Source organism: Dryobates pubescens, chromosome 17, assembly GCF_014839835.1.
Source record: "Dryobates pubescens isolate bDryPub1 chromosome 17, bDryPub1.pri, whole genome shotgun sequence".
NCBI classification, from domain to species: domain Eukaryota; kingdom Metazoa; phylum Chordata; class Aves; order Piciformes; family Picidae; genus Dryobates; species Dryobates pubescens.
Genome location: NC_071628.1, coordinates 10,087,300 through 10,108,187, shown reverse-complemented (window position 1 = coordinate 10,108,187; position 20,888 = coordinate 10,087,300). Strand labels below are relative to the sequence as shown.

General features: G+C 50.4%; 1 protein-coding gene across 1 annotated transcript in view; it reads left to right on the top strand.

The window, feature by feature from the left end:
* UACA (uveal autoantigen with coiled-coil domains and ankyrin repeats) overlaps positions 1-20,888 on the top strand; it is a 42,832-nt gene that overhangs the window by 11,113 nt on the left and 10,831 nt on the right. Inside the window, exons 2-14 of the mRNA XM_054168874.1 lie at positions 6,965-7,098; positions 8,025-8,113; positions 9,094-9,158; positions 10,215-10,272; positions 11,315-11,385; positions 11,494-11,600; positions 12,539-12,720; positions 13,756-13,793; positions 14,629-14,715; positions 17,396-17,503; positions 19,373-19,405; positions 20,116-20,214; positions 20,427-20,463. Of these exons, the coding sequence (XP_054024849.1) occupies positions 6,965-7,098; positions 8,025-8,113; positions 9,094-9,158; positions 10,215-10,272; positions 11,315-11,385; positions 11,494-11,600; positions 12,539-12,720; positions 13,756-13,793; positions 14,629-14,715; positions 17,396-17,503; positions 19,373-19,405; positions 20,116-20,214; positions 20,427-20,463 (1,108 nt within the window). The remainder of the gene's footprint in view (positions 1-6,964; positions 7,099-8,024; positions 8,114-9,093; positions 9,159-10,214; positions 10,273-11,314; positions 11,386-11,493; positions 11,601-12,538; positions 12,721-13,755; positions 13,794-14,628; positions 14,716-17,395; positions 17,504-19,372; positions 19,406-20,115; positions 20,215-20,426; positions 20,464-20,888) is intronic.

Here is a 20,888-nt window from a genome sequence, read left to right as displayed (position 1 = left end):
TGTGGTTCTAAAACTGAACATGCCCTTTTTTCCCCCCCATCTAACATTTGAGCTAAGACTTTCCCAGACCTGTTCTCTGCAGCAGTTTTCTTGGCAGCTGCAGTCTTCACTTTTAAGTTGGCTGAAGTGCCGCAGGGAAGAAGCTCAGCTTGGTGGCTGAGCTGTTTCCACAGCCTGACCTGGCCTTCCGTGTTGTCAGGTTGTGTGCAGGGGAAATAAATCAAAGGCCTTCCAAAGCTGCTGTCACCCTTGTGCCCCAGCAAATGACAGGGTGGGGCAGTTCGGGCCTTGGGCTGGCTCACAAATGGACTCTGGCCCCTGTGGAAAGAGCAGGGACGGGAAATGCGCGGCTGGATGGATGCGGGGAGCCTGCCCTCCTCCTCCTCCCTGCTGGGACCCACAGGTGTGCAGTAGTGACTCAGCAAGCACTCAGTGACAGAGCAGTCCTGTGGGAACCCCTCTGAGACCTGAACTGGGAGAGTCAGAGCAGACTCACAGGCTGGTTTGGATGGGACTGTTCAAGCTCGTCCAGTCCAACCCCTCTGCAGTCAGCAGGGACAGCTGCAACCAGGGCAGGTTGCTCAGAGCCCCAAGCTACCTGACCTGCACTGGGTCTAAGGATGAGGCATCTCCCACCTCTCTGGGCAACCTGGGACAGGGTCTCACCACCCTCAGGGTCAAACATTTGTCCCTTCTCTCCAGTCTGCATCTCCCTCTTAGCTTAAACCATCAGCCCTTGTCCTGTCACAACAGGCCCTGCTCAATAGTCTGTCCCCAGCTTTCTGCTCAGCCCCTTCAGGCACTGGAAGGCCACCAGAAGGTCTCCCTGGAGCCATCTCTTTGCCAGGCTGAACAACCCCAACTCTCTCAGCCTGGCCTCACAGCAGAGGGCTTCCAGCCCTCCCATCACTGCTGTGGCTTCCCCTGGCCCCACTCCAACAGGTCCATGTCTGTGCTGTGCTGTGCTGAGGACTCCAGGGCTGACCCCAGCACTGCAGGTGGGGGTCTCAGCAGAGCAGAGGGGCAGAATCCCCTCCTTTACTTCTGCCCACACCAGCTGAGGACACAGTTGGCCTTCTGACAAATAAGGGCCTGCAGTGAATAGTTCTTGCCCTCTTCCTTGAGGAGAATCCTTCTCTGTGGCCCTTCCAGACTTCATAACCTGAAGTATGGTGTCAGTGTGTTTCTGTGTGTGAGCTGAAGCCCATTGATAGATCTGTGAGCTCTTGCTATTAGTGGTGCTGGCAGCATTTGCCCAGAGCTCTTTGCTCTCAGTGTTTGATGTGCTTATGTCACCCACTAATGGCATTAGAGGAGGCTGTGTCCTCTCTGGCTTTCCTCATTAATGGGATTATCTGCCTAGCTCAGTGCTGCTGAGGAGCCCTGCTCACTTTCACAGGTTTATGTCAGCTTGTGGGACTTGAAAGGTTTAAGAACTGCCTTGGCTTCCAGCTGCTGTTCCTCAAGGGAGGGAGAGGACTTGCTGAAGCTTGTCCATGACTTATTTAAGCAAGCTGTTTATTTGTGTAGCCGATGCTTTGGAGCTCTGTAGGCAAAAAGTGTTTAGGGATGCTGGATGAGCAATTCACACTGCAGGTGGAAGCCTCCTGAGCAGTAATTCTACCTCAGCAGCGAGTTAGCTTGTCACAGTTCCCTGTCCTCCTTGTGTCCCTGGCCCAGTGTTGCAGATGCTCAGCACGGTGGGGTTGGAAGGGACCTCTGCAGATCAGCCAGTCCAACCCCACTGCTCCAGCAGCTTGCTGAGGGTTATGTGCAGGTGGGTTTGGAACCTCTCCAGCTCTGGAGCTTCTGGTGGTGGTGGTCTTTGTTCTGCAAATCAAATGTAAATTAGGTTCCAAGTTCTGGTTGTGTGGAATGAGTGCAGCACAAGGATGTTTCATGAGTTTAATACCCTCGGGGCTCCCTTTCTGCTCTTCTTGTGAATCCCCACGTTCATCTCCCTTGGAGAACAGCTCAATCCCCTGTGATTTTGGTCACAAGGTCGTGTTTCCCAAAGCTGCTGGCTCCTGCTGGAGCCAGGAAGGCTGAATTTCTAGAGAACTTTCCTCTTTGTGCTTAGTCTGAGCTGGGCAGGACTGGGGAATGTGGTTTAGCGATCCTAACTCTTGTGGTCGAGGCTGCTTTGGGAGGATCTTCAGGCTAAAGGGGCTGCAGGGTGAGTGCAGCTCACAAGTCATGTGGAAATATCTTCAGGCAGATAAAAATGGAGAGAAGGGAGATCCTTGGGGTAAACAAACTGGAGAAGAAGACTGCTGACATGGAAGGCACACTCCTGATGTGGTTTCTCACCAAACCCATTCCACTTCAATGGATTTATTAGTATTCCCCCCTCCCCCCCACTGTTCCTGTCTCTTGTGAAGTGTATTTATTCTTCTTTCCACACACCACCCCCCTCCCAAAATGCCATTTTTAGCTTGAGGAGACAGACTTGGTCCTGGACAGAAGATAACTTGAGATGACATAGTCACTGCACTCTTTTGGAGTGGCTTTGTCACATGGACACTAATTGCAGAGAGGTCTCGGAATGTGCCTCTGAGAAACATGCTGGTGCTGGGAGGCAAAGGGCTGGTGCTCACAGCAAGTGATGTGCAATGGGGTAGAAGCTGCTGGGAAGGGGTCAATTGTGTGTGAGTGAGTGATTTCCAAAGCCTCTTTAACCCCAAGGAGCTGAGCCTGCAGAACAGGAGGCTGAGGGGAGACCTTCCGGCTCTCTCCAGCTCCCTGCAAGGAGGTTGGAGCCAGGTGGGGGTTGGTCTCTTCTCCCAAGGAACAAGAGGAAATGACCTCAGGCTGCACTAGGGGAGGCTTAGAGGAACAATTTCTTCCCCAGGAGGGTTGTCCACACCTGGCACAGGCTTCCCAGGGTTGTGGTGAAGTCCCCATTCCTGGAGGGAAGCTGTGGAGATGTGATGCCGGGGGGGGGGGGATATGGTTTAGCAGTAGACTTGGTCATGTTGGGTTAGCAGTTGGACTTGGTGATCTTAAAGGCCTTTTCCCAGCTCAATGATTCTATGATCCATTTATGAAGTGATTTTTCAGTCCCTTGTGGATGCCCTTCAGGGTGTAGATGTGGTTCCTCCCTCTCTGCACCATGTTTGGACTGGATGGTCTTAGAGGTCTTCTCCAGCTGAACCAATTCTCTGACTCAATGTTCCTGCAGCCACGAAGCAGTGTGTGGCTGGTCTTGTTGACCTGTGCCTCTAAATATGGCACTTGGGAGACCTCCATTTAAATTTAAACCTGGTGAAAGGAGACTCCTTCATCATCCCTGCTGTTAATCATTGTGCTGTCTGTTTTCACAGCCTCTCTGACTCCTCTCCTTGAAACCTCTTGGGAGACAGCCCGGCAGCAGCAGTAAGCTGAAACCCGGTTCTATTCAGAACGGGCTTCACCCTTGGAAAAGGAGGATTGGTTTTTGTTTAAAAGCAGAGGCATGTGTGTTTTCTAATTCCAAATGGGTTCCATTTCTGTCCAAATGGGACCAGGCATTCCATCTGCTCCGGGGCTGGGACTGTCTGAAGCCTGCTCCCCAGTCTGGTTTCGGCTTCGTGGCGTTGCGGAACGAGGCGGAGGGGGCGAGGAGGGGGAAAAAATTACTCCTGGGAGTATTTCAGTCCTGCTGTGTTATTAGTGGTGTGCTGAGTGTGACCTTCCCTGATGTCAGTGGGCAGCTAGTTTGTCTTCACGTGTTTGTTATTTTAAAGTGAGTGCTTGCATGTCTGGGGAGCAGAACAGCACCGTAGGAAAGCTTCATGCGTGCTTGTCGCCGTCGTTAACATTAAACCTCAGATGCCTTACTCAGGGCAGGAGCACGCAGGGAATGCGTCCACAGCCATGCCTCTCTGTCCTTTGGCTATCGGCTCCTGCCTTATCAGAAATAGATCAGGGCTGATGAGGCTGCCCATGGATTGTTTACAAGGTATTTCAGGCCTGAAGGGATATTTGCTCGGGGGCTGGAGTCGCTCTGCCCACTTCTGACCCGCCGCAGAAGTGAAAGCTTCCCGGGAGGGTTTTCTTTGGGGCTTGCTGGTGAGGAGGGACAGAGCCACCAAGGCAAGGGCAGCCTCTAGCCAGGGGGGTAGCCCCTGCTTATTTCAGAGTGATGAAGTCTGAAGGTGATCCTGAAGATGGGGAAAATGAGGATCCAAGCTAAGTGAAGGATGGAACAAGATGAATTCAGGGCGGTGGAAAGAAGCTGTGCCTGAGCTCTGCCCTGGTGCTTTGTGAGCTGCTCTGGTTTGTAAGTTGAGGCAAGATCAACCGATTGCTGCTGGCAGCAGGCAGCTGCGAGCTCTACCATGACTTGTTGGCTTTCTTGTGCAGCCAAAGACACAGTAGGTATCTTGGGTTTCCTCTCAAGGGCAGTGCTGCAAAAAGGGTGAAGGCTTGAATGCTGCAAATGCTTTGTAAGAGTTGCTTTCTCATTCCTGTGAATGCCCTGGTTTGAGTTGGGGGTGGGGTGGGGGTGGGAAAAGGGCAACAAACCACAAACAGCTAGTTCTGTTTGGTTTTACTTTCCAGCTCAGTCTCCTCTTAATTAACTCCTTCCTTAAATGTGAACTGTTTGGGGTGAGAGTATTTAATTACAGGGAATTCATGCAGTTTATTGAAGTGTTACAAGCAAAGTGTGTGTGTGAATATTCATAGATATATCTCTTTGAAGCAGTGCTTTGGATAAACAGCTTTGTGAAATAGGAGCAAGGAGGTTTGAGTTAGATTCATGAAGTGACCCTGGAGACCTTCAAGGTCTGCCTTGATGTAACCCTGGCCAGCCCCATCTAGTTGGAGGTGTCCCTGCTGACTGCAGGGTGATTGGGCAAGATGCCCCTTTGGAGATGCCTGCCAACCTGATGCAATAATGAATGGCTGGGGAAGGGTCTTGTTTGTGCTAGCAGGTGTGAGCTGCAAGTGTGCAACTCAGGGATCTAAATCCAGCAGCAAGCATGCCAAGAGGTGGCTGTTCTCCTTCAGGGATGTGAAATGTGTCACACCCCACAGAACTCTGAGGGAACAAACTTGCTGCTTTGTAGGTACTGGGGCTGAGGTGGTTCAAAATCCTTGGCAGAGGAAGCTTTGCCCAGCTGCAGAGGAACACTGGCACCCCTCTGGCCACTGGTCCAGTGTTTGCTGTGACCAGTAATGTCACCAGAGTCATGACTTCATTATGCCAAGCAGCCTGGCTTGGCTTTTAGGCTAATGGATGTTTGAGCTGATTGCCAGCTCAGTGCTGTGCTTTAGCTGGGCAGCACCCTGTGGCTGTAATTTCCTTAGCTGTCTATTTTTATTGCTTCATGACACCTTGAGCAGGTATTGCACTGAACAAGCTGCTGCTGAGACTTCAGGAGGACTCTAATCTTGTTAATCCTGAGCATGGGGAGTAGATAACCATGGTCACAGCTCCGTGGGACAGATCATTCTGCAGGTGCAGGCTGGTGGCAGCAGGTTTGGGGTTTGGTGTGGGTTTCTCTCCCCTTTTTCCAAGCAAACCCAGGCTCTGGTGCAAGGCAGCTGCAGCTCTGGGATCTGCCTGCTTTGAGAACTGGCTGATTGGGGTTGGTGTGCTCCATCATGGACCTTCTCTTCATGGATCAAAGAACACAAACATTCAGTCCTTGCTAGCAAAGGCAGTCTGAAGGAGAAGGAGATTCTGTCTTGATAGCATCTAACTGGATGGGGTTTTTCTGACATGAAGACTCCATAGATTTGGGGGTTTATTTGTTGGTGTTCCAGAGAGAGAGAGGGATCTGCTGGAGAGAGTCCAGCAGAGAGAGAACAAGCTCTGCTTTGGGGTGGGGTGCTTGATCTGTGACCTGAGAGCCTCAATTTGGAGAAAACAAGGAGAAAATGGGGGGTGCTGAATGTCTGAGACTGCATGGTGGCCTGTTTGGAACTGACCAGTTAAGGAGTGAGGAAGCAGTTGTGTCCCTGGACTCAGCACTGGTGACACCACACCTTGAGTGCTGTGGCCAGCTTTGGGCACTGCAGTGAAGGCATTGAGGTGCTGGAGCAGGTACAGAGAAGGGTAAGGAAGGTGGTGAGGGATTTGGAGAGCATGTAGTAGGAGGAGAGGCTGAGGGAGCTGGGGTTGTTTAGGCAGGAGAAAAGGAGGCTGAGCAGAGACCTCATTGCCCTCTACAACTGCCTGAAAGGAGGTTGGAGTGAGGCCAGTGTTGGCCTCTTCTCCTGAGTAACTAACAACAGGAGAAGGGGAAACAGCCTCAAGCTGTGCCAGGGGAGGTTTAGGTTGGACATGAGGAATGATTTCTTCCCTGCAAGAGTGATCAGGGCATTGGAACAGGAGGTGTTGGAGTCACCATCCTCAGAGGTGGTCAAGAAGTGCGTGGATGTGGCACTTGGGGACATGTTGTGGTGGTCATGGAGGTGTTGGAGTCACCATCCTCAGAGGTGGTCAAGGAGTGTGTGGATGTGGCACTTGGGGACATGTTGTGGTGGTCATGGAGGTGTTGGAGTCGCCATCCTCAGAGGTGTTCAAGGAATGTGTGGATGTGGCACGTGGGGACATGTTGTGGTGGTCATGGAGGTGTTGGAGTCGCCATCCTCAGAGGTGTTCAAGGAGTGTGTGGATGTGGCACCTGGGGACATGTTGTGGTGGTCTTGGAGGTGTTGGAGTCACCATCCTCAGAGGTGGTCAAGGAGTGTGTGGATGTGGCACCTGGGGACATGTTGTGGTGGTCATGGAGGTGTTGGGTGGAAGGTTGGACTTGATCTTAGAGGTTTCTTTCCATCCTTTATGTTTCTCTGTGTTGCATGTTGCTTTGCAAGCTGCAGGCAGTTCAGAGCTGTAGACTTTGGATGCCTCTCTAGAGCTCAGCAGATGTTCTCCTCTTCACCATCACTTGTAGCTGAAGTTTGACCCTGCAGGAGAAGTTGTGTCCGTAGAGCACCCTGAGCTCACCTGCTTTTCTGGTCCTCTCCTGCACAGCTCAACACAGACTGGAACAAATATGATGACAGGTTGATGAAAGCAGCAGAGAGAGGGGATGTGGAGAAGGTTTCATCCATCCTTGCCAAGAAAGGAGTCAGTCCTACCAAACTGGATGTGGAAGGGAGATCTGCGTAAGTACCTGCTGGGGCTCAGCAGGGGCATGGGGAAGGTGCTGGGAGGTGCAGTCCCTGGATCTTATTGCTGCCCTAAACACTCTTTTTCAATATATAGGTCTGTGTAATAGTTTGTGTTGGGTTCTGGGTCCAGTTCTAGGCTCTCCAGTTCAGGATTGGCAGGGAATTACTGGAGAGAATCCAGCAGACTCTACAAAGATGCTGAGGGGCCTGGAGCGTCTCTGTGAGGAGGAAAGGCTGAGAGCCTTTGGGGCTCTTCAGCCTGGAGAAGAGCAGCCCCAGAGGGGATCTGCTCAAAGCTCAGCAAGAGCTAAAGGGTGGGGAGCAAGAGAATGAGGCCAGACTCTTGTCTGTGGTGCTCAGTGACAGGACAAGGAGCAATGAGCACAACCTGGAACCCAGGAAGTTCCATCTGAAGAGGAGGAGAAAATTCTTTGGTGTGAGGGTGCTGGAGCCCTGGAGCAGGCTGCCCAGAGAGGTTGTGGAGTCTCCTTCTCTGGAGAGCTTCCAACCCCACCTGGCCATTGTGATGCTGGGCAAGCTGCTGTGGGTGCCCCTGCTTGAGCAGGGGTTAGCACTGGATGATCTCCAGAGGTCCCTCCCCTCCCTCACCACGCTGGGGCTCTGGGGTTTAAATATTTGCTCTTGCCAAACTGGGATGTCAAAGGGAAATTGAAAGCATGTTGGTGGTATTTCCCCCTCCCTGGGTGATTCAAGGTAAATAATGGTTGCTTGTCCAGAAAGTGATCTTGTTCCTTCAAGTAATGTCTGCAAACTTCTGGGGTGGGTTTGGACCCTGTCCAAAGCTGGGTTTGTGCTGCCTCATGCTCTCAGCAGGCAAGCTGTTTGCTTTGACTCCTGGTCAATATCACTCTGCTGTGTACAAGCCAGGGGTGCTTAAGCAAAGTGGTTTCTATTTTTAGGTTCCACGTTGTGGCCTCCAAGGGAAACCTGGACTGCCTGAACACCTTCCTGGTTCATGGAGCTGATATCACAGCCACTGATGCTGCAGGTAGGTGTCCTCAAAGGTTCTCAGCCTGCTCTTTGTTTTGGAGTAGAATTAAAGGTAAATCTTCCTCCTTCCTGTAGCTGGCAAAACAATGAATGATGTGTGACTCAATGCTGAGCTTTGAGGGAGCTGCTGATGTCCTGTCATGTAAGGTCATGAAGGCACTAGAGCTTATGAACCTTGGTTTTGTGCTGCTACAACTGTACATAGAATAGTTTTGGGTGGAGAAGGCCTTTAAGGTCATCAAGTCCATCCATTGTCCAACTCTGCAAAGGCTAAACCATGTCCCTCAGCACCATCCCTGCAGCTTTGAAACATTTCCAGGGATGGGGATCCAGCCACCTCTTGTTCCAGTGTTTGAGAACCCTTTCAGTGGAGAAATTGTTCCTCATGTCCAATCTAAACCTCCCCTGGAGCAACTTGAGGCCATGTCCTCTTGTCTGGTCACTTGTTCCTCAGGAGAAGAGACCAACCCCCACATGGCTTCAACCTCCTTTCAGGGAATTGTAGAGAGCCTGAAGGTCTCCCCTCAACCTCCTTTTCTCCAGGCTGAGCAACCCCAGCTCCCTCAGCTGCTCCTCACCAGATCTGTTCTCTAGACTCTTGCCTGGGCAACCTGTTCCAGCCTCTCACCTCTCTCATTGTGAAGAGCTTCCTAATGTCCAACCTGAATCTCCCCTGCTCCACTTGCAATCCATTGCCCCTCATGCTCTCACCACAGGCCCTTCTAAACAGTCCTATCCCAGCCTTCTTGTAGGCCCCCTTTGAGGTGCTGGAGAAGGAAGGGAGCTGGGCCCCCCCTGGAGGTGCCGGAGAAGGAACGCTAACGCTTTAGTGCAGCACAAATGAGCTCCTTAGGGAGCAGTGTCTCAGGATTAGTGATAACCTTGCTGAGCACCACCCCAAGCCCGTTGGGTTCGTGTCTGGTGCTTCTCATTGCATGCTCCAAGCTGACCTGGGGTTTGGTGTTCTTCTCTCCCCAGGCAGGAACGCCTTGCACCTAGCCGCGAAATACGGACATGCTTTGTGTCTGCAGAAGCTGCTGCAGGTACTGGAGGAGACAGCTTGTTTGTCTTGGGCTTGATTTCTTGAGAGGGACAAGAAGGTGCCTGGAAGGTTCAAAATGGGCATGTGCCACTGGTTTGTTCTTTTTTAGAATGGAATAGACCAGGTTGGAAGAGACCTTTGAGATCGAGTCCAACCTATCACCCAACACTATCCAATCAACTCAACCATGGCACCAAGCTGCCCATCCTGTCTCTTCCTAAACACCTCCAGGGATGGTGACTCCACCACCTCCCTGGGCAGCCCATTCCAATGGCCAATCACTCTCTCTATGAAGAACTTCCTAACATCCAGCCTGAACCTCCCCTGGCACAGCCTGAGACTGTGTCCTGTGGAATTGCATTAATGTGGCTGTGGACTTGCATTGATTTTAACAATGAGACAGTCATGGGGGGAAAGATCTTTCATTTGTATTGAAGGGGCTGTGGCTGAAAGGGTGCTGAAAGCAAGCCAATGAGCTTTTTTGGTCTGCTCACAGGCAAGCAAATCAAGTTGTGGAGTCTGCTTCTGGAATAAAAAGGAGCTTGGGTGCCTCTTCAGACCTGGTGCTCCTTTCATGAGTGCCTTTAGGAGCAGTAACACTGAAAGGTCTGCCCAAGGGATGAGGTCCCCCTCACAGGTCTCTTTCCCAAGGGGAGCATTGAGCTCTTCATGGGGCTCTCCCCCCAAGGGGAGAGCTGATTGTCCTCATGTGGTGGACATTCATATCCTCAATCTGTCACTAATGAGATGATGTTGGCAGTGTCTTAGTTTTGTCTGCTGTTTGTATGATTTTGTACTTCACTGGCATGAAGATGATGTGAATGTGTCTGAACTCTTGGAGCTTCTGCAACTCTTGATCAATGTCTTCAGAGCATCAAAGTGCCTGTAGCCACAGCCTGTCAGCTCCTGCATGGCACTAGGTTTCTAAACCACAAGCTTAACATCTGTCTTTAGTTCAGGCACTTTTTATTGCTTTCATTCAAACCTCAGAACATTTGATGCTTGCTCAGTGCACTCTGGATCTCAGCTGATAAACTGGGGTTGCTTATTTTAACAGTACAACTGCCCAACAGAGAATGTGGATCTTCAAGGAAGAACTGCTCTTCATGATGCAGGTAAAAGGTTGTGCTTCCCCCCTGGCTGGAGTGGGAAATACAGCTTTAGCTTCACTTGATTTTCAGATGGGTCAGAGTCTCCTACTGCATTAGGAGATAATGGTTTTCTCTTCTCATGATGCTTGTCCTCAATGACAGAGTTGTTATCCATGGGACAGCAATGTGCCCTCATAAGAAAGCCACTGATCTCCTGGGGTGCATGAAGAAGAGCGTGGCCAGCAGGCTGGGGGAGGTTTCTTGTCCCCCTCTACTCTGCCCTAGTGAGACCATATCTGGTCTCCCCAGTTCAAGAGAGTCAGGGAACTACTGGGGAGAATCCAGCAGAGGGTATGAGGATGATGGAGTAGAACATCTGTCTGATGAGGAAAGGCTGAGAGCCCTGGGGCTGTTGAGCCTGGAGAAGAGCAGCCTGAGAGGGGATCTGCTCAGTGCTCAGCAAGAGCTAAAGGATGGGAGGCAAGAGGATAGGGTGGGACTCTTGACAGTGGTGCCCAGTGGCAGGACAAGGGGCACTGGGCTCAAACTGGAACCCAGGAGTTTCCATCTGAAAATGAGGGAAGTGTTCCTTGGTGTGAGGGTGCTGGAGGCCTGGAACAGGCTGCCCCTGGAAGTTGTGATATCTCCTCTGGAGAGATTCAAAACCCACGTGGATGCGTTCCTGTGGCCTGCCCTGGGTGATCCTGCTTGGACTCTCTCTCTAGAGGTCCCTTCCTACCCCTATCATTCTGTTACTCTATGAACAGTCTTAGCAGAGGCTGTAGGTCTGAAGGTCTCTCCTGATGCCCATGAATCAAATCTCAAGCAAGTAGCAGGAGCAGTGTTTCAGGACAATGATGTTAGCAGGTTAAGATCCCATCGCTCTGGATTCCCTTCATCCTCACTCTGCTCTGCAGTGTCTCAAACAGGAGAGCTTGATTTCCTTCACATGTTTTTGAGATGGTTGTCTGGGAACTAGGTCCTAGAGCCTTGTCATGCTTTAGCTTGTGGAGGTGTTTGGAGTGTCACCAAGGCTGTGACTTGCTCTTGCTCTTTCTCTTTCAAGCTATGTCAGACTGTTCCTCCAGCATACAGCTGCTCTGCGATCATGGGGCCTCAGTGAACTCAAAAGATGGAGTAAGTTGCTGCTTTGAGCATTCTCCTGCACAAACCCTGTTTGAGTTCTTGTGCTTTCTCTACTTTTTCTCCTTATCCTTACTTTTCTTTCCCTCTCCCTCCCTGCAGGATGGGAGGACACCGCTAGTGCTGGCCGCTCAGATGTGTCGTCCCACCGTTTGTCAGCTTCTGATAGACAGAGGAGCAGATGTTAATGCCAGGGACAAACAAAACAGGTAACACTTGCTGAGGCTTGTCAGGGTGCCTGCTGACATTTCAAGGGTGGAAAGCTCTCCTTTGGCTTACAGGCTGCAGAGTGAAAGAGGCTAAATCCAGTGGAAAAGAACTTGGGCTTGAGTTCAGGAGTGGATGTGCCAGAGCAATGACACGGATCAGGCATGGCCTTCTTAATTGCTGCTTCTTGCAGCTCAGATAAATAGTTGGGTGGCTGCTGCCAGCAGAGGAACTGGAGTTTGTTTGCTGAAGGCTTTGGTTGTAGAACTGCATCTTGCACCCTTTGGGGGTCAACGTGCAAAATGAATCATGACAAAAGCAGTGCTTGGTCAAGGAGTACTTGAGTCCCATCGTGGCTTCAAAGAAACCTAAAGGCCCTTGAAACATTTGCTCCTACACTCAAGGAAGAGGTCAGGGAAGGGGGCTTTGCAGCTCCTGCTTCTGCCAGTTGTTTCTTGGAAGATGGCTGCTTGGTGGCCCGTGGAGATGAGGCTACTGTGGGACAAAGCATGGATCCTTGCGTTGCATGCTCTGGAGCTGGCAGGCGTTCGGCTTGTGCTGCCAGGACTCCCAAGTACTTGCCTCCTCCAGCTTTGTCTAAACCCTCTCCTGCTTTGTTGTGTCTGAGATCTGCATCTAACTAGAGAGAGAGGGAGCCAAAGTCATAGTTTTCAAAACACTGGGTGGCTCTCAAAGGCTTGAGGTTTATGTTGAGTTCCAGGGAAATGCTGCCCTTGGAGCATTGTTTGCTTTTGGACAAATACTTAACCATTGACCAAACGACTCTTGGAAGCTCAGCTTCCTCTCTTGATAGAGGAAAGACTCCTTGCCTCGAGTTCCCATCACTAGACAGCAGTGTAGGAAGGATTAGTGCTGTGACTGCTCCACTGAAGGCTGAGATCCTCAAGTCTCTGAATCAAATCTCTCTCCTCATCCTCAGGACTGCCTTAATGCTAGGCTGTGAATACGGCTGCAAGGATGCAGTAGAAGTGTTGCTCAGGAATGGTGCTGATGTTAGTTTGACTGATGGCCTTGGTCATGACTGTGCTTACTATGCCCGAATTGGTGACAATATTGACATTTTGGCTTTAATAAAAGCTGCCCTTGAGGATTCCAGCAAAGGTATGAAGAACCTGGCTGCCGTGGGTTTGGGGTTGCTCTCCTGTTTGGTGCTCTTCCCGCTGCTGTGCCTTCAGGAACTGGCTTGGTTTGGAGGGCAAGTGTAGTTCTTTGAACAGCAGCAATAACAAAAGTGATAAGCTGCCTGATTGGGAGGGGGAAGAAGGTCTTGGGGAAGAGGTTGGTTTAGCCAGCAGTGTACCCATGTAGCCAAGAAGCCACCAACATCCTGGCCTGGATCAGTAATAGTGGTCAGCAGGGGTTAGGAAGTGATTGTTCCCCTCTGCTGGGCACTGGTGAGGCCACATCTTGAATCCTGCATTCAGTTTTGGGCCTCTCACTCCAAGGATGACATTGAAGAGCTGGAGTAGGTCCAGAGAACAGGTGGAGGTGAAGGGTCTGGAGAACAGGTCTGGTGAGAAGCACCTGAGGGACCTGAGGTTGTTAAGCCTGGACAAAAGGAGGCTAAAGGGAGACCCTCCTGGTTCTCTACAACTCCTTGAAAGGAGGTTGGATTGAGGTGGGGGTTGGTCTCTTCTCCCTAGTATCTCATGACAGAGTGAGAGGAAATGGCCTGAAATTGTGCCAAGGGAGGTGTAGGTTGGGCATCAGGCAAAACCTCTTTGCTAAAAGAGTGGTCAGGGATTGGAACAGGCTGTCCAGGGAGGTGGTGGAGTCACCACCCCTGGAGGGGTACAAGAAACGTGTGGACATGGCACTTTGGGAACGTGGTGGTGTTGGCTTGATGGTGGGGCTTGATTTTAGAGGTCTTTTCCAGCCCAAACAATGATTCTATTGCAAGGTGAATGCAGGCTCAAGGTTGCTTGAGCCTGGCATTGCAGTGTTGATTTTTGGGAGCTGTTTAGCTTTAGCTGCAGACAAACTTTTCACTTGTTTCTGTGGTTGATTAACTGAGGAAGGGTGAATTTATTTCTGGGAATGTCCTCCCAAGATGGAAAGTAGACAGAATGAGCTGAATGTGCTGCATGAGTCTGAGGGAAATGCTTTGAACTCACTCTTTCTGTGGTGCTTTTTCAGCAAGAGGCAGCATGAAGAGAGGGCAGCCTGAACAAAAGGTAAGGTTGGACGTGAGCATCTCCCAAGCCATTCATTCTATCACTGGTGGTGTTGAAAGGGTCCTTAAAATGATGCTGTGATGTGAAATTAGTGTGTTATAAAACCTTAGACAGTAGGACAAGGAGCAATGGATGTGAGCTGCAGCACAGGAGGTTCTACCTCAGCACAAGGGGGAACTTCTTTACTGTGAGGGTCACAGAGCACTGGAACAGGCTCCCCAGAGAGGTTGTGGAGTCTCCTCCTCCGGAGACTTTCAAGGCCTGTCTGGATGTGTTCCTCTGTGACCTGTGCTGGATTCTGTGGCCCTGCTCTGGGAGAGGGGTTGGACTCAGTGATCTCTTTAGTGTTCCAACCCCTGACATCTTGTGATCCTTAGATTCCTACTTAGCTGAGAAGATTCCCTCTCTACTCTGATGCTGTGGCTGCTGATGTGACAAATACCTGGTGATTTGCACATTCAGGGTTAGAGCTGTGACTGTTTGCTGGCTGGCTGAGCTCTGGGTGACCCCTGTGAGGGTGTTTGTGGTATTGCCCCCCATTGGAAGCTGAAATGGAGGCAGGGAGGGAATGGATTGAGACTTGAGGGGAGATTTAGGCTGGAGGTTAGGAAGAAATTCTTTCCAGTGAGGGCGGTGAGACACCAGAACAGGGAGGTCGTTGGTGCCTCCTCCCTGGTGGGGTGTTCAAGGCCAGGTTGGATAGGGCCTTGAGCAACCTGGCCTATTGGGAGGTGTACCTGCCCGTGTCATGGGGTTGGAACTAGGTGATGTTTAAGGTCCCTTCCACCCCAAAGCATTCTCTCTTGAGCTGAAGGCTTCATTGTTGCAATCCCAGGTCACTAACATGTCACAGAAGTGGAACCGGCTGCACACGCAGGAGGATGTGAATGTCAAGCTGTATCAGAAGGATCATAATGCTCAGGTGAGTGAGGAGGATTGCTGTGTCTGCTCTATTCCCACCCTCACAGTCAACCAGGCCTGCTCAAGTCAAGATGTGCTTGTAAAATGAGCTAGCAGTTCTGCTAGGAAAGGTCAGGCCTGTTGCTGCTTAATTAAAGCTTAATTGCGTGCCTGTAATGTGGCAATTATGCAGAGAAGCTGTAAAGGTTTTCAGGAGCAGAATCCTTGTTTGGATAACAAATGAGTGCAAGTCTCTTCATGTCTTTACCTTGCCCAGCTCTTCACCTTCTGCTCCTTCTGCCTGCAGTAAAATCCCAGGGTCACAAAGCAGGAAGGTTTACTGTAGTGCTCTCAAGAGGGAGGTTTAGTGGTGGCCAGGGGGAAGGTTTACTCGTGGCCAAGCAACCTGTATCATAAGATCTACTGCCTGGTATTCATTTTCTCCTCCTGTGACTATGTCACTACAGTTTTCACACAGGTAAACAATGCCCCTGTGCTCAGCACTGGTTAGGCCACACCTTGAGTCCTCTGTCCAGTTCTGGGCCCCTCAGTTTAGGAAAGAGGTTGAGCTGCTGGAAGGTGTCCAGGGAAGGGCAACAAAGCTGGGGAGGGGCTTGGAGCACAGCCCTGTGAGGAGAGGCTGAGGGAGCTGGGGTTGCTTAGCCTGGAGAAGAGGAGGCTCAGAGGAAACATTATTGCTGTCTACAGCTACCTGGAGGGAGGTTGTAGCCAAGTGGGGGTTGGTCTCTTCTCCCAGGCAACCAGCACCAGAACAAGAGGACACAGTCTCAAGCTGTGCCAGGGGAGGTTCAGGCAGGATGTTAGGAAGAAATTCTTCATAGAGAGAGTAATTTGCCATTGGAATGGGCTGCCCAGGGAGGTGGTGGAGTTGTCATCATTGGAGGTGTTTAGGAGGAGAGTTGATGGGGTGCTTGGTTGCATGGTTTAGTTGATTAGATGGTGTTGGATGATGGGTTGGATGTGATGATCTTGAAGGTCTCTTCCAACCTGGTCTGGTTTGGTTTGGTCTATTCTATTCTAATGTTTTAAGCTTTGCACTGAGCAATCAAAGCCTTCATTCTGCTCCACACTGTACTGAAAGGATAAGGCCAGTGGTATCCTGGGGTGCTTGGAGAGTGTAGCCAGCAGGTCAGAGGAGGTTCTTCTCTCCCTTTTCTCTGCCCTGGTCAGACCACATCTGGAGTAGTGTGTCCAGTTCTTGGCTCCCCAGTTCAAGAGGGACAGGGATGTACTAGAGAGTGTCTAGGGGAGGCTATGAGGATGATGGACTGGAACATCTCTCTGATGAGGAAAGGCTGAGAGACTTGGGGCCGTTTAGTCTGGAGAGTAGCAGCTTGAGAGTGGATCTTGTGAATGTTTGTAAATATCTGAAGGGTGGGTGTCAAGAAGTGGCCAGGCTCTTTTCAGTGCTGGCCTGTGACAGAACAAGGGGCAGTGGATGCAAATGGGAGCACAGGAAGTTCCACCTCAGCATGAGGAGAAATGTTGTTGGTGCGAGTGTGCTGGAGCCCTGCAGCAGGCTGCCAGGAGGGGCTGTGGAGTCTCCTTCTCTGCAGACTTTCAACACCTGCCTGTGACCTGCCCTAGGTGATCCTGCTCTGATAGGGAACTGGAATCTACCTCCAGAGGTCCTTTCCAACCCCTACCATTCCATGACTCCCTGGTAAAGCCCTCCAAGTGCAGCTTGCTCTGCTTTGAGCTCAAGCAGTCACTGCAGTTGGGGCAGCGGTGATCAGGCAAGAGTTAAAGGTGGTTTATTGTTTGGATGGGAGCTCTTGACAGCACAGAGCTATCATTTTCATGTGCTGGCTTTATTACAAGTTACCAGGGTGTCTCCTGTGGCTGCTGGAACAGTTAGCACATTTAAAGGTCGCTCTGCTTCCTGCCTGTGAGGCTCTTTCATCACACCTTTGGCTGCAGTGCTTGGGCTTCAGGAATTGTTTTAACATCAGTTATTTTGACTCGTTAGCAGACAGCAGATAAGCAGCCTCTGGAGTGCTGTCAGCATCTTTTCTCTGCTCATGCTTTCCAAACCCTCTATGCACACTGACAGGAGGATGAGCTATGCAGAGCTTGAAGGCTCTGGAGCTTGGGCTGAGATAACCTTTCAGAATGAGCCAGACCTGGAGTAAGGCCACAGAATCATTAGGGGACTCGTTAGGCAAGGCTTGGTGTCTGTAGTTACTGCTCAAACTGCTGCTTCAGGTTTAGTTTCCTGGGGGTAGGGGGGAAGGTTTGAAGCTGAGGGAGAGTAGGTTTAGGCTGGATCTTAGGAAGAAGCTTTTCAGTATGAGGGTAATGAGACTCTGGAACAGGTTGCCCAGAATGGCTGTGGATACCTCCTGCCTGGGGGTGGTCACGGCCAGCCTGGATGAGACTTTGAGCAACCAAGTCTAGCTGAGAGGTGTCCCTGCCAGGTTGGAGTAGATGACCTCTGAGGTCCCTTCCACCCTAAGCCCCATTCTATGGATGTGTGTGGAATTATGACAATGATTTGGGTTGGAAGGGACCTTTAAAAGTCCTGTAGTCCAACCTGTGGTCAGCAGGCACATCTGCGACCAGAGCAGATTGCTCTGAGTCCCCAGACCACTTGACCTGGAATGGCTCCAGGGTATGGTGGTGGTGGTCCTTCTTATTTTATTTCTTATTTTTTTTACCCCCCTCCCCCTTGCCTTTTAAAGGAATTGGAGTTAGAAAATCAAGATTTGAAAGACCGGATGAGAGAAGTGCAAGAGGAGCAAAGGATGCTGCTGGATAGGATCAGTGGGCTCCAGCTCCAGCTCAACGAGGTAAGCTTGGTGTGGGAACAACTTGAAGGTTGGAATAACCACCTGATGCTGGCAGTGGAGGCTGGTAGAAGCTGGAGGAGGGGAGATTTAGACTGGAGGTTAGGAAGACGTTCTTTCCAGTGAGGGTGGTGAGACAGCGGAGCAGGTTGCCCAGGGAGGCTGTGGATTACCCTCTCCCTGGAGGTGTTCAAGGCCAGGTTGAATGAGGCCTTGAGCAAGCCTGGTTTAGTGGGAGGTGGGGGGTTTGAGCTAGATGGGTCCCTTCCAAACCAAGCCATTCAATGAAAGCAGAACAGAAAGCATGTGAAATTGGGATGTGGGTTTCATTGCTGCCTTGGGAACTCTTTCTCTATCACAGTTACTTTCTGCTGCTGCCAAAGCCTTTGGTTTTGTAAGATCCTGAATGTGAGGAGACCCTTTTACAGCTTCACTCACTGCTATTGCTAAATTTGAGCAGTAGCACTTCCTGGCTGTACCTTGATGTTAAGGTGAGCCATGAGATGTTCCTGCACCTCATGATCTGGAGAGGAAACGTCACCTGCACAGTTAACCATAGGTGATGTGTGTCAGCTCTGCTTGTTTTCCAGCTGCCACTGGGAGTGAAAACACACAAAGAATCTTGTGGCAAAAAAGGGTTTAAGTAGGGAATTTCTCACCCCCCTATATCTGAAATCATCTTTTTAAGAGCTCTGGTTTAAAGCCACTGCTTTAGACCTCTGTCCTGAGGTCTAAAAGTGAGCAGCAGAGGTGAGGAGGAAAAAAAACCCAGAAAGAATTGATTATTATTATTGTTTTTAGCCTTTTAGGGGCTCACATCTGGCTTCTTCACTGCATTTTTGTAGCAGTTGAGACCTCAAGGGAGAGGTCATTTTAGATATGAGCAGTAGAGGTGAGGAGGGAAATAAACCCAGCAATCTTGTTTAGCTTTTGAAGGGCTGAACATTTTTATTTCACTTTCTCTTTTGTAGGGGCTTAAGGTGTGTGTGCAGCTTCCCCTCCATGGGGGCAGGCAGAATAATTCTCCTCAGAACCATTTGCTGGTTGAGCTTCTCTCGTTTGAAACCAACCCCCAAATGCCTTAATGTTCCCTTTCCAACAACAGCAAGCTTCTAAAAATCCCTTCTGCCTCAGGAGTGCAGGAATTAGGCAATGAAAGAGAGATTCCAGTTTCCTGCTTTGCATGGCAAGGGGCATTGCTCTGTCCAACATAGAAACATCATCTCAGAATCAATAAGGTTGGAAAAGACCTCAGAGATCATCAAGTCCAACCTGTCACCCAAAACCTCATGACTACTAAACCATGGCACCCAGTGCCACATCCAATCCCCTCTTGAACACCTCCAGGGATGGGGACTCCACCACCTCCCTGGGCAGCACATCCCAATGGCTAACAACTCTGTGAAGAACTTTCCCCTCACCTCCAGCCTAAACTTCCCCTGGCACAGCTTGAGACTGTGTCCTCTTGTTCTGGTGCTGGTTGCCTGGGAGAAGAGACCAACCCCCACCTGGCTGCAACCTCCCTTTAGGGAGTTGTGGACAGCAATAAGGTCTCCCCTGAGCCTCCTGTTCTCAGCCCAGCTCCCTCAGCCTCTCCTCACAGGGCTGTGCTCCAGACCTCGTCCCAGCCTCATTGCCCTTCTCGGGACACCTTCAAGTGTCTCAATGTCCTTCTTAAATTGAGGAGCCCAGAACTCCTTCATTACTGCCCAGGTCTCTTGACAGAGATTAGATGTGAAAGGGGAACAGTCAGAGGTGTGTAGCATTAGAGACTGGGGTAGGTTTGGCACTGAAACTGTGACTGAGCCCCTGAAATACTTACTAAAGAAATTCATTTGGGGTGGGGGGGGATTTCTTTTGTTATTTTTGCAGGAGCAAATGTTTGCAGATGATCTTGAAAATGAGGTATGAGATATCACCTTAAAAAGTAAGAGAGCCTTAAAACAGGGGAAGTGGCCATTGCATTTCAAGTCATGGAGTAGAGAAAACAAAAGCTGCCTGGAAATCCCTGAACACCAGGAGGAACTTCTTGAGTTTCAGGGTGCCAGAGCCCTGGAGCAGGCTGCTCAGAGAGGTTGTGGAGTCTCCTTGTCTGGAGAGCTTCCAAACCCCCCCTGGCCATTGTGATGCTGGGCACTGGGCAAGCTGCTGTGGGTGCAAGCTGCTTTAGCAGGGAGGGTTGGAGTGGGTGATCTGCTGAGGTCCCTTCCAACCCCCACCATGCTGGGATTCTGGGAGATGCTAAATTGTATCAGCCCTAATGCTATCTCCTAGTGCCTGCTGGGTTCATAAGCTGCACAGCATGTCTGCTGCTACAAATAGTACCTGTAATCCCCACAGTACCTTCACAGCTGACTTAAGTATCCCTCTAGTGACTGTCAGTAATGCAAGGCTAATAAATGAGGATAAATTAAGCACTACCTAATTATGTTGGTGCATATTCCCTTGCCTCATTCTTCAAGACTCAGGGGTTGTGGACCAACTCCAAAGTCAAAGGTCAGGGATCCTTCCCATGCTGCTGCTTGCTTCAAGTTCAACCCCACACTGCAGGAGATTGCTTGAGATGTTAGCAATCTGCCCCTTCTTGGCTATGTGGCACTCTTTCTCCCTTTCAGAAGGATGAGTTGAAGAAAATCCTAACCAGCAAGGAGAAACAGCAGGAGGAAAGCTTGAGAACTATCGAAGCCCTCAAAGCCAAACTCAAGTACTACGAGGTACGTTCTTTGGTTGGAGAGCTAACACAGCAACTCGTGTTTGCAGCAGTAAAGACTTCAGCAATCTGAAATGGTTGAAAGTCTTAAGTGATGACCTCACTGTTAAAGCTTTCCCTGCCCTTTAAACCATGCAGGAAAAATTAGAGGTGAATTTTCAGCTTTGTTCCTTTTTTTTGTCTCTCTCTCTCTCTCTCTTGCTGTTGACTCTTTAGGTTGACTTGCTGGGACCTGGAAGTAACTTTGGGAACAGTAAGTATAGTGAGTTCTTCCAGCCATGCATGATGCAATGTTAGAATGCATGGACAAGGGTGGTTGTGGTGGTGGTTTCTTCCTGTTCTTGGACTTAAGCATAATGTTTGTCCATACCTAAGTGTGCAGTCAGCTGGGTGCAGTTGTGTTTGTACCCAGGTGCTAGGACACTGTTGATCAGTTTTGTGGGTGACTGCTCTTGTGAAATGTCCATTGTCACTCTGTGTCTTCCAACAACATGAAAAGCAGGCTGGGTAAGGTCTGTGCTCCTTTACCTTTCCATCCTTGAGCAGGCTGTAGTGAGGTGGGGTTGGTCTCTTCCCCCTAGTACCAGGTGATGGAAATGGTCTCAGGTTGCACCAGAGGATGTCTAGGTTGGATATTAGGAAGATTTTCTTTGTTGCAAGAGTGGTCAGGGGCTGGAA